Source organism: Leptosomus discolor, chromosome 1, assembly GCF_034619465.1.
Source record: "Leptosomus discolor isolate bLepDis1 chromosome 1, bLepDis1.hap2, whole genome shotgun sequence".
Lineage (NCBI taxonomy): Eukaryota > Metazoa > Chordata > Aves > Leptosomiformes > Leptosomidae > Leptosomus > Leptosomus discolor.
In genome coordinates, this window is record NC_141391.1 from 87,039,153 (window position 1) to 87,054,932 (window position 15,780).

The 15,780-nt window shown below is 43.5% G+C and overlaps 1 protein-coding gene across 1 annotated transcript; it reads right to left on the reverse strand.

Annotated features, from left to right (window-relative positions):
• Positions 1-1,301: 1,301 nt before the first annotated feature.
• On the reverse strand, positions 1,302-10,902 carry EIF1AX (eukaryotic translation initiation factor 1A X-linked). Its single transcript, XM_086466626.1, has 7 exons — positions 10,835-10,902; positions 9,707-9,790; positions 7,818-7,921; positions 6,112-6,162; positions 5,064-5,145; positions 4,864-4,955; positions 1,302-2,658 (listed from the first exon to the last, which is right to left on the reverse strand). The coding sequence occupies exons 1-7, from the start codon at positions 10,848-10,850 to the stop codon at positions 2,653-2,655; spliced, it is 435 nt and encodes a 144-aa protein (XP_086322752.1). The 5' UTR covers positions 10,851-10,902; the 3' UTR covers positions 1,302-2,652.
• Positions 10,903-15,780: the final 4,878 nt, after the last annotated feature.

Genomic DNA, 15,780 nt, shown 5'->3' on the forward strand with positions numbered 1-15,780 from the left:
CAAAAAAAAAAAATCACAGTTCAAAATGTTCATCACAGTGGAGACCACAAAGTAGGAAACATCTTGAAGAATACAATGCTCACACTTTAGCTGCAGGAGATTAATTTTTGAATCCCTACTTTCAATTTTACATTACAGGTAAAAAGCCAGCAGCAATCCCCAAAGTTAAAGAATTACTAAAAATTTATCTAGAAATGGAGCATTTTTCATTGCTTTACAGTCAGCAATCTTGCACTCCTCTACCTGGCAACTGCTGTTCTACCACTGTTCTTTGCACGGAGACACTGAAAAGAGAGTTATTAGTGCAAGCTGTTCCCCTGCCAAAGAAAACCGAAGCAAGAAGGGACAACATAAAGGTGCCCGGATTGGGCTGTGGAAGGACCTTCAGCAGCGGAAACAAGATGAGGAAGGCAACACAGCCTAGCATGCAAGTAGAAGCCAGATGATGTAGGGCTGGAGCATTAGTAAGAAATTAATAGTTAAACAGGAAATTTCCTTAAAACTCTGCAGCAAAGTTTAGACTGAGCCAGACACGAGCCTGAGAGCAAGAAAGATTGGAAGGAACCTCAGGGCAAACCATAACCAAGGAGAGTTTCATCTTTGTCCCACAGCTGAAGTCTCTGTTACACTGGAGAACTCCGGTACCGAGCAGCAAGTTCCTTACAACAACTGCGTATTTATTTGCATTTCACCTTACCGCTGACCACGCACTCCTCATTTTTACAAGGCTGGTTTCGGCCAGTATAATTTCCATAGTATCTGTATCTTCAGTAAACTTGCACCGCAATTTAAACATTAACCTTTCCGCCGGCACAACCGAAAGAACAGACACCTCCTGCACTTGGACCTCAAACTCAGTTTTGAGAGCTCTGAACCACTGTCAGAGCTGCTCATAGTCTGCTCGGTATGCTGAGGAAACTGGCGAGCTGGGGAATGGTTCATACACCTTATCCTGAAACAGTACAGCATTTATGTTGCTTCACAATTGAACCTTACAGGCATACACAGCAAATTCAAACACTCTAAGATCAGTGGAGTCAGAATGCTGCATTGGCAGTATCTTTTCCCAATATTGAGCAAGTTTTTACAACAAGTATTTAGAACCCACGAAACATTTGCCAAAATCACTTAATACTAAGAAAATGTTATCCCTAGAGTAAGATACCAGATCCATGTAAGGAAAACAGACACTATAATGAAGGAAAAAAGAAAGAGAAGACATTTTCCAAGAGCTCTGGCAGTTCAAATCTAGCACAGAACTCTTCCTTCAAAGTCACATAAAGCAATGAGGCCACTCCGTATTTAAAGCCATTTTGTTTTTATCTATTGGGGTAGTCACTTTACATCATACCAAAAAGACTGTATAACGAATACAAGTGTCAAGAATCAGATTTTTATGGCACAAAAGGAAGTTTTTCCATTAACCTGCTTTCAGAGTTGTTAAATACATAATTGAAGACAAAGAAACTAAGGCTACCACAAAATAATATTTGCATGATGATGTTAGTCTTTATTCAGCTTCTTAACTGACTCCTCCAGTCTGAAGGTGGAGAAGAATCTTTCCATTAGTTTGTTCCAGTGATTTACTCTGGATGAAGAGATTCTTTTCCTACGTCTGACACAAATTTATTTTCTCATTTATATCGTTACTCAAAGTTCACATAAGCTTTAATGTTGTACCTTACAATGTACGGAATTTAAGATTAAAATAAAACTCTACTCTTTAACATAACCCTTTCTATAATGTAAAAATATTCTACTGTTTAACATACCCAGAATGTTAAGCATTCACTTTGGGGAAAAACTATTTCACGTATTTTTCAGTACAAACCCAACGGGCAACGCTCCCTGTCGGGGTACCCCTGGTGAGTCGGGTGCCACCCAGCGTTCAGCTTCTGCACCTACAGCGTGATCCCGCGCTGACCGCACGGGAGAGCTGGGCATCCGAGACAGTTTTCAACAACTGCAAATTTGAGATGCTGCTTACTTTTTATCTTTACTTATCCCCTACCCCTCCACTGTGGCAAATCTACATCTTTGAAATAATGAGTGTCTTTCATTATCAAAATCAGTATAAAAATAGCAGCATGCTACTAGACATGAAAAGCAGAGTCATCAGGCATTATGAACGGAAATGCAGATTTCTGCCTTCCTTTCATATTATCAAAATCTTTTTAAAGTTAACATCAAGGCAAGGGGTATAAGGACAGACACTGCATAGTATGATTTGGTACTAATCTGAACTGGGTATTTGTATTTAATCAAAATCCATGATAATTACAGGGTAAACAATTTTTATTTCAAAATACAAGTTTAACTGGAATTGTAGTGATGAGAATGCAGTCTTTTACAGCCCACGTCACTGTATCTCACTTACATCCAGAGGTAAAAGGTCTAATTGGTGAAGAGACAAAATATTTGTGGCATTTCATTGAACCTTTGTGATAATCCAGCATTATCCATTTCGAAAGAAATATAAATACTTTAAAACAAACATTGAAAATAAATCCTTTTGATGTAACAAACTACACTCTTTACCAAGAATTTTCAGTCTTCTTAAAAGAAAGGGACTTCACCCAAAAAATAATCGAAATATCAACGTAGAACAATCCTTGGAGGAAAAAAAGTCGGAATGTAAACCTCTATTCCAAATTAGATCTGAAAAGCAAAAACACCACAGCGTGTATTAATTCACATGCACTTGTCATCAAGCAACTCTGTCTTTAAGCTATTGTTGTGGTTCAACAGGAGACCTCCTGAACTCAGTACTGTACTGTTTCTGCCTCAGCCCGTATCTCCTTTTCTTAAAATGGGAACAGTTGCTCTCCTCTGCCGTCCCCACCTCCGTTACGATACCATAGTTACGCAGGTCAGCTACTCTGCCAGTATCATTACGCACAACAGCACAGACATAAATTAGCCCTCGATTCTCAAAAATGAAAACAAACCCGAGTTTAAGGGCAACTTCCCTAAATAGTGACTGTGCAAATTTGTTGGCAAAATGAAGGGTTTTCTCACCATTCCTCTGACATAAAACAAAGGAAAGGTTCCACCAAGTCTTTCACCTTAACTGTGACTTTGGAAGCCGCACTTCATTCTAGGTTGACTAGGATGATCCTCAGAGAGGTTATTCACATTTTATCTCTTTATGTCTTTTCCTTTCTTAAAGCATGATATTAATATTATATTGCATACCTGACAGAAGCTTAAAAACCATCATAGCTGCTCACTTCAATACATTATCCCATGCAAAGATCCACGAGTTTGCAAATTCTATCATTTCAATATTCCTACAGCTACTTAGCACTGACGTCTTACAAGAGCTTCATTATTAAAAGCCTGCAGTACTAGAAAGTCTTTCCAGCTTCAGTAAGCTAAATCTTCAGTAAGCTCAACCACTGACAGGCTCAAAGGGCAATTTTCAAAAGTCTAAAGAAAAATTCATCGAGATCTTGATACTTTTAAAACATTCGATCTAAAGCATCACATACTGAGAACCTCCAAAAAGTCAAAATAATGTAAGCATTTCAAGAGAGTTAGTCATACTGCCAACTCAAGTGAGAGAGAGGACTAAAAAGATGAAGAATTAAAACATAATAATATACTTAGAACATAGTAATATACTTAGTCTATCCAATTAAGTTAACCCACTGGCTCAGTAAGTTACTACTTATCCTCTCAGCCAGTTGACCCTGCAGCACACATTCATCTCTCAACTGCAAAATGAAGCGCATCATCTTAGAAAACATTTCACAGCAGATTCCACTTCTGCAATTTACTATATAATTTGAATTGTAACCATTTTACCACTACAAGGTTTAAGAGTGTGCCTGGTCAGTTACTACGGCTCAGCAATAAGCAGTAACACAATGGATTGTGATAATCTGTAAATTCAGGATAATGGTTAACTTTAGTTAACTACAAAGATGCAGCTTTTTATTACTTTTATGTAAAAAAAAAAAAAAAGGAGAATTGAGGTCTTTGTTTTTTTAAAAACACTACAGAAATAACTGAGGGATTTGTTATTATTAGACAGCAAGGTTGTGAAAACTAGAGAGGAATCAGGAAGGTGAAACCCAGCGGTGTTCATGCAATTCACCAACACACCTACGTAACCCGTGACCCATTCCACGTGTCCGATGTAGCTTGCATCGGCAGCTTACGGCTCTCCCTGCCTCGACCGAGCTGGCACAGCTGCCCCACCCGCCACAAGAGCCGACCCACCCACCTCCCTGCCTGCTCCCTGACCGGTCTTTCTGGCCCCCTGTGCAGGGGACGCAGGGAAATTCTGCTCGTTTGCTAAACCTTTCCGTACCATCTACTTTGGTGTCCACCACAAGCTTGTTGGAAGGAGCTCGCGCTTCGGAGAGCGGCGCTGAAGGCTGCGCTCAGCTCCTTCCGGATGAACGCACCCGGTTACAGCCCTGTTTGCAGTCGTTGACTCGTGTAACCCCAACTCCTCACACGCAGAGATATGTACACACACACACACACACACACACACACAGAGTCATTTGAACGGATGCTGCTATGTCACTCCAGGTCTTTGGGGTCGAACGACCTGCATTTTCTTTTAGGCACCCCTAGGGTACTGACAAGGCTGCTCTCCGGGCATGTTTTAACATTATGACACTAGGCATACTATTTGCTTAGAGGTCAGCTAGCGGAGGACTGCAGGACAGGAGAGAGAACAGAAAGCTGGCGCGCGTACGTCCACACCACTTCCTGAAGCAGCCCCTGAGGAGGTGAGCTATTCTGAACACCCGCGTGTTATTTTACTTGCTCCGAAACAAGGAAAAACAGCTTATTGCCAAAGATGGGTGTTTTCAAGCATAGGATACATACTACATTCATACTACTTACATCATCAATATCTTCATCATCATCTCCAATATCATCAAACTGGATTTCATCATCATCTCCAGGACCAAATGTGTCTGTTTCATTGATTTTAGCTGAAAAGGGATTTATAGAAGTTAAGGACTGCACTCACACCAAGTCAAGATAGACTGAATATTCTTGTCCACTACAAAACTTCCAATTTGAAGTGAAAAGTCTCTTACCATGTTCTGGAAGCTCCCCATATGCTTTCAGACTTCTGGCTTCATCTGCATTGTACTTTAGAATAACATCAGCCTTGTTATCCTAAATAAGAATTTATTAGAATTTATTAGTCATCTATGAAGAAAAAAAGTCCTCCCTATTAACCTCAGAAGACTAGTAACACCTGTATTATTCATAGAAGAGCATCTTGTTCCTCCTTCCCCTCCAGTTCCTTTAAATGTGAAGTAAAAAAAGCTCATTTGCAGAATATTTTAATTTCTTCTGTGTGATAACTTAATTATCTCCTATTTGTAAGTAACTTGAGAAGTTCACTTTCATGCCTCTGAAATTAATCTTTCCTCAGGGAATGCACATAGTGAGGTGTTTGGTGGTCAGTCAGAAAGTGTCAAAACTTCTTAGTTTTAAGTAGTTTAATGTACACAGTAAATGACAGTCTCTTAAGTGTTTTACAACTCTAATGCACGTTTCAGAAGCAGAATCTATCTTCAAACAATTGATGACACAATGCTACCATTCACGGAAAAGCATTTACCTATGAAAATTTGACAGCTGTTTTCTATTAACCTTCACATTAGGTAAAATTACGCTACTTCATTATTTGGAAATTTAAGTAGAAACTAATCACTGATCAATTGGCCTCTTAAGGTAAAAGCCTAAACATCAAAGCCTCAAAATTCTGATTACCAAAAATTCTGATTATCACAACAAAATGTTTGGTGCTTGGCTCAATCTCCCTTATATCACAAGATCCAAGCATCAGACAGCTACACCTGGAAAAAGAAGATCAGGTGTGATGCCAGTAAGGACGTTCACTCACATGGTCTCAGCATGCAATTTAGAAGAACAAGTTGAACCAGGATTTGTCATCTACTCATGACAATCTTTCTGTAAAGTAAAACTCACCACTAAAAGTCATTATTTAGCATAACTAAATACAAACCCAAAGAAAGTTAGATGGGAATTTCCTCGTGCTACCTGCTGCAATTAAACATTAAACAAAGCTGTTTGTAAGATATTCTCCATCGGCAAATCAGACTGAATTTTTACCTGGTAGTCTCTTAAGCCAACCAATATAATATCAGACGTATTTATCCAAACCTGAAAGAGAAAACATATGTTATATTGCAGGAATTCAACTGTGGTTGTATAACACAAGAGTCAAACAGCACACTTGGGTTTACTGAGAGACATGAAACATTTCGTTACAGCCATCACTTTCATTTTCTAACCAGTAAACCGGAAATCCCCAATTTTGTATTTTAACAGCAAAACCAAGGTCATAAACACGCACTGATACATTATTTCACATGTTACAGAGCTATTACTAAGGTAAATCAACCTTCTTTGAAGAGCTTCTAGCCAACAAGGTGGTTAGGTCGTAATTACTGGGAAAACAGAAATAATGCAGCAAGCCCACTCTGAACTGAGCTCTATGAGAGCAAAAATGAAAGAAAAACCTGATGAAAGGCTGATGGACAAGCACAGCGAAGAGCACAAGAAAATGAAGCTGTTTCTAGTAACTGACTGTGCTGATCAGTTGAACCAAAGCCAGAAGCCTGCAAAACAGGACATGCTGATTTAAACGCACAAGATAGTTCTATCCGGCATCAGCTCGATTTTTTTTGGAGATGAAATAGATTTCAGTTGAGACTTTGCTTCTTTTAGACATGAGGAATAGGTAAGCGATGCTTTCTGTAGCAAGAAATTCTGCAGCACCTACTATGTATCTGCGTACATTCTCCACTATCTTCGAGTTTATTGCAGGCAGCTAGCAGGGCTCCCGCTGCCACCAAGATACGCGCATTCAACGGTCCCCCAAATCAGACAGGTAGAGCGATCCAGAGCGAACAGAGTGAACATCTGGTGTTATCGGGAAGAGACTGAGAGGACCTCCTCTGTCCCATACAGAGAGGTTAGGAAGCTGTAACACTGCACAAGGACAAGAGGGCACACCACTCAAAGGTGGCAAAGTTAAGGATGCAAACACACACACCTGCCTTCCCTGAAACTTTTGCAGCTCAGCTTTGCACAGAAGCTGACTGATGGAGTGGACAATGGATGGAGTCCCCCTGATTCGAGGACTGATGGAGTGGTCAATGAACCGATGGGATCTGACGTGCCTGCAGGAAGCTATAAAGAAACCTTCACAAGCCTCCCTCATTGAGCTGTTCTCAGATACGTCACCCCGTGAGATGATAATTATTCAGTTCTTCCCCAGATCAAACGATGTGGGGTGACAAACCCTGATGCTTGTGGTTTTAGGAAATAGCATACAAAAAAGGGTGGTTTTGGACAACTCTCTTACACCTTTATTTTCCTAAGCGCCGGGTGTCAGTCTTCATGTTAATAGAAGTTCTCCTCCTAAGCTGAGTACTCATCTAGTCCCAGGTACAACATGCTGATTTTCCAAGTAGTCATCAAGTTCCCCATCTACAATTAGGGAGCTTTTTAATATTTCATATACATGTAAGTTTCTAGAACATGAAAAATTAGTATTTCAGAAACAGCCAAAAAAAGATCTTCCCTGAAACACCCAAATCCAAAGGCAGCCTTTCAACTATGAGCTTCACTCAAAAGCCAAAGACTGCCGATTTTTGTGTCGGCAATACAAACGGAAGAACTATCAAAAAAGAAGTTCAAGATGTTAAGTACAGCAGAAATACTAACTTTGGTAACGAGCTACATACGTCAATTTTTACAATTACATATCACGCATAATGCCACTGTGCTCTATTGCAATGCTTCAGAGTTACCTTTTTTCTTAGCTTCCCTCTAATATGACATAACCTCTTCACACCATCAAAACATAATGCCTCCAGTCTTCCATTGCCTAACATCTTGATCACCTGGGCGTATTCTGAAAAAGACAGTAAAATACAGCAAAACTTCACAAATACAGCTTCATAAAACAACCAACAACTTTTGCCACTGTAACCAAAATGTGCTGTAACATTTCATCAAACGTGAACAGCTGAGAGGAGCTTTGGTCAGCCACCGAGGCTGCTGAACGTACCACAGCTTTCATATCATTGTTGATGATAACATTTCCAAACACTGCTCATTCTTGGTTGTATCCGTGCTTTTGTTCCCTCTGAAATACTTACTACAAGTAATTTTTAGAGCTATCAAGTCGCGTTCAGAGTTCGAAAGTTTACGACAGCATCACAGCGCCTGTCCTAACCGACAAAACCTTGTGCTATTATTGAGGGAAGAGGAGAAAGCGGCACATCCCGTGTACCCCACTGATCCGCCAAATCCCTTCTGCAGAGGCTCCGTGGAAAAAAAATGCTGTTCTTGAAAGGACACGTTCTGGTGTTCTCAGAAACTGTCTGAAAAGCAAGTATCAGGCTTCAGCTAAAAACTATGAAGCCTTTCTCCAACACCCACTCTCAATCTCTCACCTTGCATTTAATCTCCTTCCCGCACCAAGTACTAGAAATCAGTACTGAAGTGCTTCACGCACACCCTATTAAAGTCTGCAGCATAGTGTATTACCATTTAACTAAAAAGAATAAATCTTGTAAGAATTCTAACACTATTATTATAAAGCTTCTAACATTATCTGACCACCCATATTTGCCAGGAAAAAAAAAATCTTCAATTACATGGAGCTGTATTCTAGTACTCTAAAACCTTTCCTTCATGCAAATTAAGATACTCCAACAAAGCACAGGAGACATTACTAACTGAGAACAAAGTTTCATTAAGTAGATTTTGCTTGGGAGTTCAAAAGGATTTTAAGTTTTATAGGTGCAAAATCAAGTCCTTTTCTGCTTACAACTGTCACAAAACATCAGAAAGAGCTTAAAAAAATGAGTTCAGTGGTCACTTCTTTTACAGCGATTTAAGTCAGTATTTTTCCTGTATTTCTAATAAACCAACTGATTAACTGGTCACTAGGCAAGTACTCGCATATATGTGAGCAACCGCAAGGGTGTGGCACACAAGACAGGGTAAGCCAGAAGGAAGGTGAGCTCACTGTCACCAAAAGGCAGGGGAGAAGGGAATCCTAGTCATCACCCTCCAGCTGAACACTTCCGCGACTTTCCTCACCTGACAACAGCCAAGTAAGGACCTACGTCTTGCTCCTGTTTTAATAATTGTTAAGATGTCCCAACCCAGGAGCCAATTCAACCAAACCATCAGGGGGCAGCGGAAGAACGGCAAGATGTGCTGTTCTGCCAGCTCATCAGAAGATCCATGAAATGTTACAGCTGGTATAAAACAGAAAGCCAGACCGTGCATCCAGGAGACAACAACCAACTACTGGCGACACCGAACTACACCAGCCTAGCTAGCTGCTTACAGACCCTCGTGCAGAGCTATTCAAGGGATTTCTAGGGAATGTTTACACACGTACTGTATTACACAGAGTATCACAATAAGGTCAGGGATAGGCAAGCTTCATTCTTAAGTGGTGAAGCTATTTTAAATTTCCCTTTTGCTAATGTCTTCCTGCTATGCTCTATACGTCATTTAGGATTCAAACACAAGCCCAATAAGAATACCTCCCTTTATTCCACAATAACTTTGTATTTCTCAAACATCCAGATGTTTTCTTTGCATATCCACTAACAATGTATGTCACTTACAGTATCTGACCGAAAACAACGGCATTGCCATACTACAGTTAAAAACTCACCTTGCCCATCTTCCTTGAACACAAGTTCTCTTTTTTCTGATTCATTCTCATTCTTACCTCTTCGCCTATTTTTACCTCCTTTGCCTAAATTAAGAGAGGGTGAAAAAAAAAAAAGAGTATGTGTTACTCTGAATACAGTGAATGAAACAATCAGACTTATGGGGATTTCTGTGTGTGTTCTCTACACGTCTGTTTTGAGTACCCTGTCCAGATCCACATTTTTTGCTCGCTTTTAACATTTTTAGCTATAAATTTTTAACTAAGTAGTAACACAGAAATTAAAAGATTAGAGCCTCCACAATTTAAGATGCCCTGGTTGCTCCAGCGTGACGGTAAGCGTCCACAAGGATTTGCACAAGATCGATATTTTCAGTTTTCATGACTGCTGCTACCAAATACCTCATAAATAATGGCGGGATACCCTGATGCACGTAACCACCAAAGAGCAGAAGAATAACTTGAGGGGTTACGGTAGTGCTGAAATCCCTGAAATACTCAGGGGAAAGCTTATGCTCCAAGCGAAGACGCCCTTTTTAAATGGCACACACGTGGCAACACGATTAGATGCTGTCCGTGCAGACGCAGAGGAGCAGCTCATACTTCTCCCCCTGTTAAAAAGCTGCTCTGCCCTCCCTCTCCCTTTTTCTTCTTTTCCTTCACGCAGCGGGGCGGGGGGAGAAGGGGAGAAGCAGCCGTCCCCAGCGAGCGCACGGAGGGAGACCCGCACCCGGCTGCCGCTTTCTCGGCGGCCGCCCAAAGGGGCGGCGGACAGGGCCGCCCCTGACAGTCCGAACCCGCCAGGGCCTTCCCTTCCCTTCCCGGCCGGCCAGGCCCCAGAGGCCTCCGACACGCCGCTGGGGCGCGTACGAGCGGAGCCAGGCCGGGACCCGCGCCCGAGAAGGGCCGGGAGCGGGGACAGGGCCCCGGCACGGCGGGGTGGGCGGGAGAGCTCCCCCGCCCCCGCCCCGCCCCGCCCGCGGGCACCGGGCCGCGGCGGCTCCCACGTGAGAGGCGGCGGGGGGCGCCTCCCCGGGCCTCCCCAGCGCGGCCGCGCCCGGGCCCGGCCTCCTCGCTACGGCGAAGGGCCGGGCCGCCGCGGAAGGCCCGGCGGAGGGGAGGGCGCCTCACCTTTATTCTTGGGCATGGCGCCGGGCGCTCCGCCGCGGAGGGGCTGCGGGCAGGAGCGGTGGTCGGGGCTTCACGCGGCTGCGGCGAGGCGGGGGCGGACGGCGGCGGCGGCTCCTCTTGTCGCGGCGGGGCCGGGGCCGGGGCCGGGGCTGCGGCTGCGGCTGACTCGTGCGTTCCGGCCGCTGGCGCCGATCCGACCCACAGCGCCCCCTGGCGTGCGGGCGGGCTCGCCGCCTCCCTGCAACGCTGCCTCTGCGCAGGCGCCGCGCACCTTCCTGGCAGCCCGCTCGCTCCCGGAGGCGCAGCGATGTCGGGGGGCGGGGGGAAGACACCCCCTCCCCTCCTCAATGGGCGTCGTGCTCGGCGGGCGCCGTGCGATTGGCCAGGACTCCGCGCCGGGCGGGCAGCGGCGGCCAATCAGAGGCTCCAGGAGGCGGCTGACGGCGGGAGCGGCGGCGCTGGGCCGGGGCCGGCAGCGTTCGCGCGGGGCGGTTGCGGGCCGCCGCGGCCCCGCTCCCCGCCTGCAGCCGCCGTTCCCGGCGTGGGGCCCAGCATCGGCGTGGGGAACGGCCGGTCGTGGGGGCCGCGAGGGCTTTTTGTGGTGGGTTTGAAGGAAAAAGGAGGAGGGGCGGCGCCTCCGCCGAGCGAGCCTGAGGTAAACCGCCCCCAAAGGGCGCGCAACCGCGCCGGGGGGAAAAGGCGCCGTGCCAAAGGCGAGCGGTGGTGTTTGTCCTTGTACCGACAGCCGTCAGTTGCCTTTTGCGGCGTGAGCTAAAGAGAGCGGCTGTGGGAGTCTGGGCTTTGCCTGAGGTAATGAAGTACGGAAACTTCGAACCTTTGTAAAGGAATTTACAAAGTTTAAAGAAAAGGGGGGAATGAAAGAGCTAAATCCCGACCATCCCTGACCAAGGCCTCACTGTGATACATAGAAGCTTTACTTGCATTTTTTTAGTTTTGCTTGCATCCTCGTTTTCCTGAGTTTTTCTTCCCCCACGAGGCCAGTTTTAACTATTTGCTGAGCAGAGCTGATAAATAGGTAACATCTTGCCTGACAAGATTAAACAGACCTTGAGCAAGTTGATCAGGCCTGCTGTGTAGCTCACGGATAACATGCACTCAGCCGAGGCAAGCACCCAAGGAGCTGGTTTAAACCAACCCGTAGTAACGTTCCGAGGCCAAAGGACTGATGAGCTCATTCAATGACTATATATGGATAAAGGAAGCCCAAAGTTCAACTAGCTGACAGTGTGAGGAAGACTATGTATGACCACCAGAGGGTAAAAAGAGCCTAACCCTAAATCTACTGCACATACTTGGACTATGTAGATGAATTCTAGGAATCCATCACCATAAGACTGCCCTTCTCAGGAAATCTGATGAATATGTATGATTTTTGTGTATATGAACTGATGTGTTTTGCTAACCTGTTGGAGCACTCATGGTGGAACAATCCCCAGCGCTGCAATGAAGAATGCCTGCTTAATAACACTCTGTTGTTACTGGGTTTTCATCTCGGAATCCTTACCCAGCCACACCTAGCCTCCCACCTTGGTGAGGGGCGTTAGAAAGCAAGGGGGTTTGGAAGCTCCAAATTTTGGATCACTAGTCCAAGCCCCCTGCAGTGAGCAGGGACACCTTTAGCTGGATCATGTTGCTCAGAGCCCCGTCCAGCCTGACCTTGAGTGTTTCCAGGGATGGGGCTTCTACCACCTCTCTGGGCAGCCTGTGCCAGTGTTTCACCACCCTCAGTGTAAAAAATTTCCTCCTTTTATCTAGTCTGAATCTCCCCTCGTTTAGTTTAAAGCTGTTACCCCTCGTCCTATCACTACCCTCCCTGATCAAGAGTCCCTCCCCACCTTTCCTGCAGGCCCCCTTTAAGCACTGGAAGGCCGCTGTAAGGTCTCCCCGGAGCCTTCTCTTCTCCAGGCTGAACAACCCCAACTCTCTCAGCCTGTCCTCACAGGGGAGATGCTCCAGCCCCCTGGTCATCTCTGTGGCCCTCCTCTGGACTCACTCCAAGTCCTTTTACAGTATTTCTTGTGGTATACTTAGGAAGACCACTGGTTACATTCCTCATATATTCTCTATCACAATTACTGTAGTTTTATGGAGCTATGCAAACTTTTAAAGATCTTCCATCTTTTCTAGGTTGCAAGGCTAAAAAGAACTATTGTCGCAAGCTTCCAAGTCGTGTGAATTCCTGAAACCTGCAGGCATGTTTTTTATGGAGTACTTAATGCATATATTCTCATTTTTCAAATGTTTAGAGGTTCATTAATTACCAAATATGCCTCTATTTTCAATGTCCAGAGCAATGCAGGCATTGCAAGCAGGCTCCCTTTAAGTTGTACTTTAGGTCAACTGGAGTATTTACAGGTATTAACATACAATATTCTTGCACTTTGGTCTTGCCTTGTCATAGATCTGGTGTACAGCATCTACTGAATACAAGTGTTTTTCCTTCAGCTCCCTATTTACCTTACTAAGTGATCCAACTAAGTATGCTGTGATGTAGTGACACTTTAACTGACAAACACTTGCTTATTGAAAACTCTATCTGGTTGGAAATGCACACTTGGTATGCTGCAAAGGTACTTCAGTATTAAATGATGAACAAACAACAACTTTTATAACTGGGCAGAACAAATAATTAACCAAAAACCCACTTTTTTTTTTTTAAGATTGAAAGTTTATTCATAGTAGAAATTTCAATTTCTTTTGAAGACTACAAAACCTGCCATTAGACAGGAGTACAAGCAATGATATCTTCCCAGAACTGTTCATAGTTACATCTGGAACAGTTCTAATTACATATTAATAGCAAGATTGGAACATTTCCTAGGTCAGACTGAATAAAACAATCATTTAAAGTATTCAGTACAATTTTTTTTTACTAGCATTTCAGTTCTATGACAGCAGTGCCAAGCATCTAACAGATGCTATTGTAATGGTCTAGAACAAGGTACGATACCATTGATTTCCTGGCACAGTACCTTAGACTCACTCACATGCCATGCTGAGAAAACTAGTAATAAAGTATGATTGTATAGAATTGTAGAAAAATATTTTATCTGTGATTTTGTAATTTTTTAAAAACGTTTTAAGTAAGACTTCCCCCCCCACTAGGTTGCAAAATAATTACATCCCTCATAAGTACACCTTCCCTTTGATTAGGTCAAGAGTATCAAGATAAAGCTTAATCATTTACATCATTTTCATAAGTGAAAATTCATCCATTAACCACTGCTGCTCACTAAGGACCAGGACACACAAATCCTTTCCTTCCAATAATAGAAAAGCACAGCTTTAGTTGGTACACCACATTTACAAAAGCAAAACACACACAAAAAATCCCAGACACGTACATCTATTTTCTTATGCCCTTGTCTCTTTAGAAAAAAGTTTTAAATATTCTCTTGAAAAACTCCTTATAAGTTTCATTAACGTTATAGTGATTATGAATAAAGAACTTTGCCCTTACTGGAGACAGATGGCATTTAAAGAGTATTGCAGCTACGCTCTTCCCTCTGTTCTCTCACGCTCTCAAGCACAGTAAGTGGTAATTCCACACGAAAGAAAATAAACCATGGCCCACATATAGAAAATTCACCTGTATCTGCAGTTCTCCTTTTTTATCCTCTGTGACTCTCTATGCTAGAGTCACTTGCCACACTTTGCAGACCAAGCAGCAGTCCAGCAATGAATTCACACAGTGTGTCATGTATACTCACATTCTAACAGAAAGGTGCTGGGATTCAAAGAAGCACTATGTGGATTTCTTTATAGCTTCTAACGACTGCAGCTACAGAAACATCAAGACAAATGTGAAAGTTGCGAACATGGATCCGAAACAGGGGGTAAGGTACATAAACCCATGTCAGTCTAGCCTGTAAAATACACCTCCTGCACAGACGGGCCCCTTGAACCTTGGTAGCCCTTTATACCTTGGTTTAGAAAGTAACTTACAAACACAGTGGATCTGGCTTTAACACCTTCGAGTTAGCATGTGCTAAACTGCTCTGTTTTATCAGCATTTAAAATGCTCACCCTATGCTGCCATATACACGACACAGGGGCAACATCTGTAAAGCCCAGACTAAATTAACGGCTTACTTGAGAATGGAGATACATAAAGCGCGGGGGTTAACTTTGCTTCACTGGTTGGCTAATGACCAGTGAGCTCGAGGGCCACAAAACATGGCTAAAGTAATCCTACTGAAAGTGTATTATTTTAACACGGATAGTGCCAATAGTGAAGCAGTTTAACGCGTCCTCCTTTTGGCCTGTTCTTTGCCAGGTACCCACCGACACACACTGAGACCCCAGGAGAAAGTCCTTCCTGAACTGAAATGCGATTACTGACACACTAGCAAGCACTGCCGCCCCTTTGTTTCAACAGTATCAGTTTCAAATCTTGTTTGTTGGCTAAATGCAACAATCTTCAAATTAACACATTTAAAAGCCGCTCCAGAAGGTATGGGTCTAGATTTTGATAAGCCTGACTTACAATTGCTCACAGAGCTGAAAAACATGTTTTCTGAAGGGTAAGGTATTACCAAATCCCTCTGGAACTGCAGACACTGTCAAAGAAAAATTAAAATGGCCTTTCCCTGCCTCCAGTTAAAGATGTTTCTTGAAGGAAGGGTAGATGCACCTGTACAGCTGAAGGGAACTTCAATGCTAGAGCACCAAGTAAGGGAAAAATTCTATTTGCTTGGAAGAGCTGTGTGTTCAAATTTCTGAGATCTATAGTAATTTAACAATCCTGGTTCATAAAATCCAAGTCCTTAACAATTATATGATGGATTAAATATCTAACAGTTTTTTTAAGGGCATTAAAAGTGGGATCCTTTGCAAGTCTAACAAAGGAAGCTTCCCCAAGGAACTCAGAAAAACTTGTGGAAGGAGGAACACTCTCACGCTCACTTGAGAGCAAATCTGTGGTG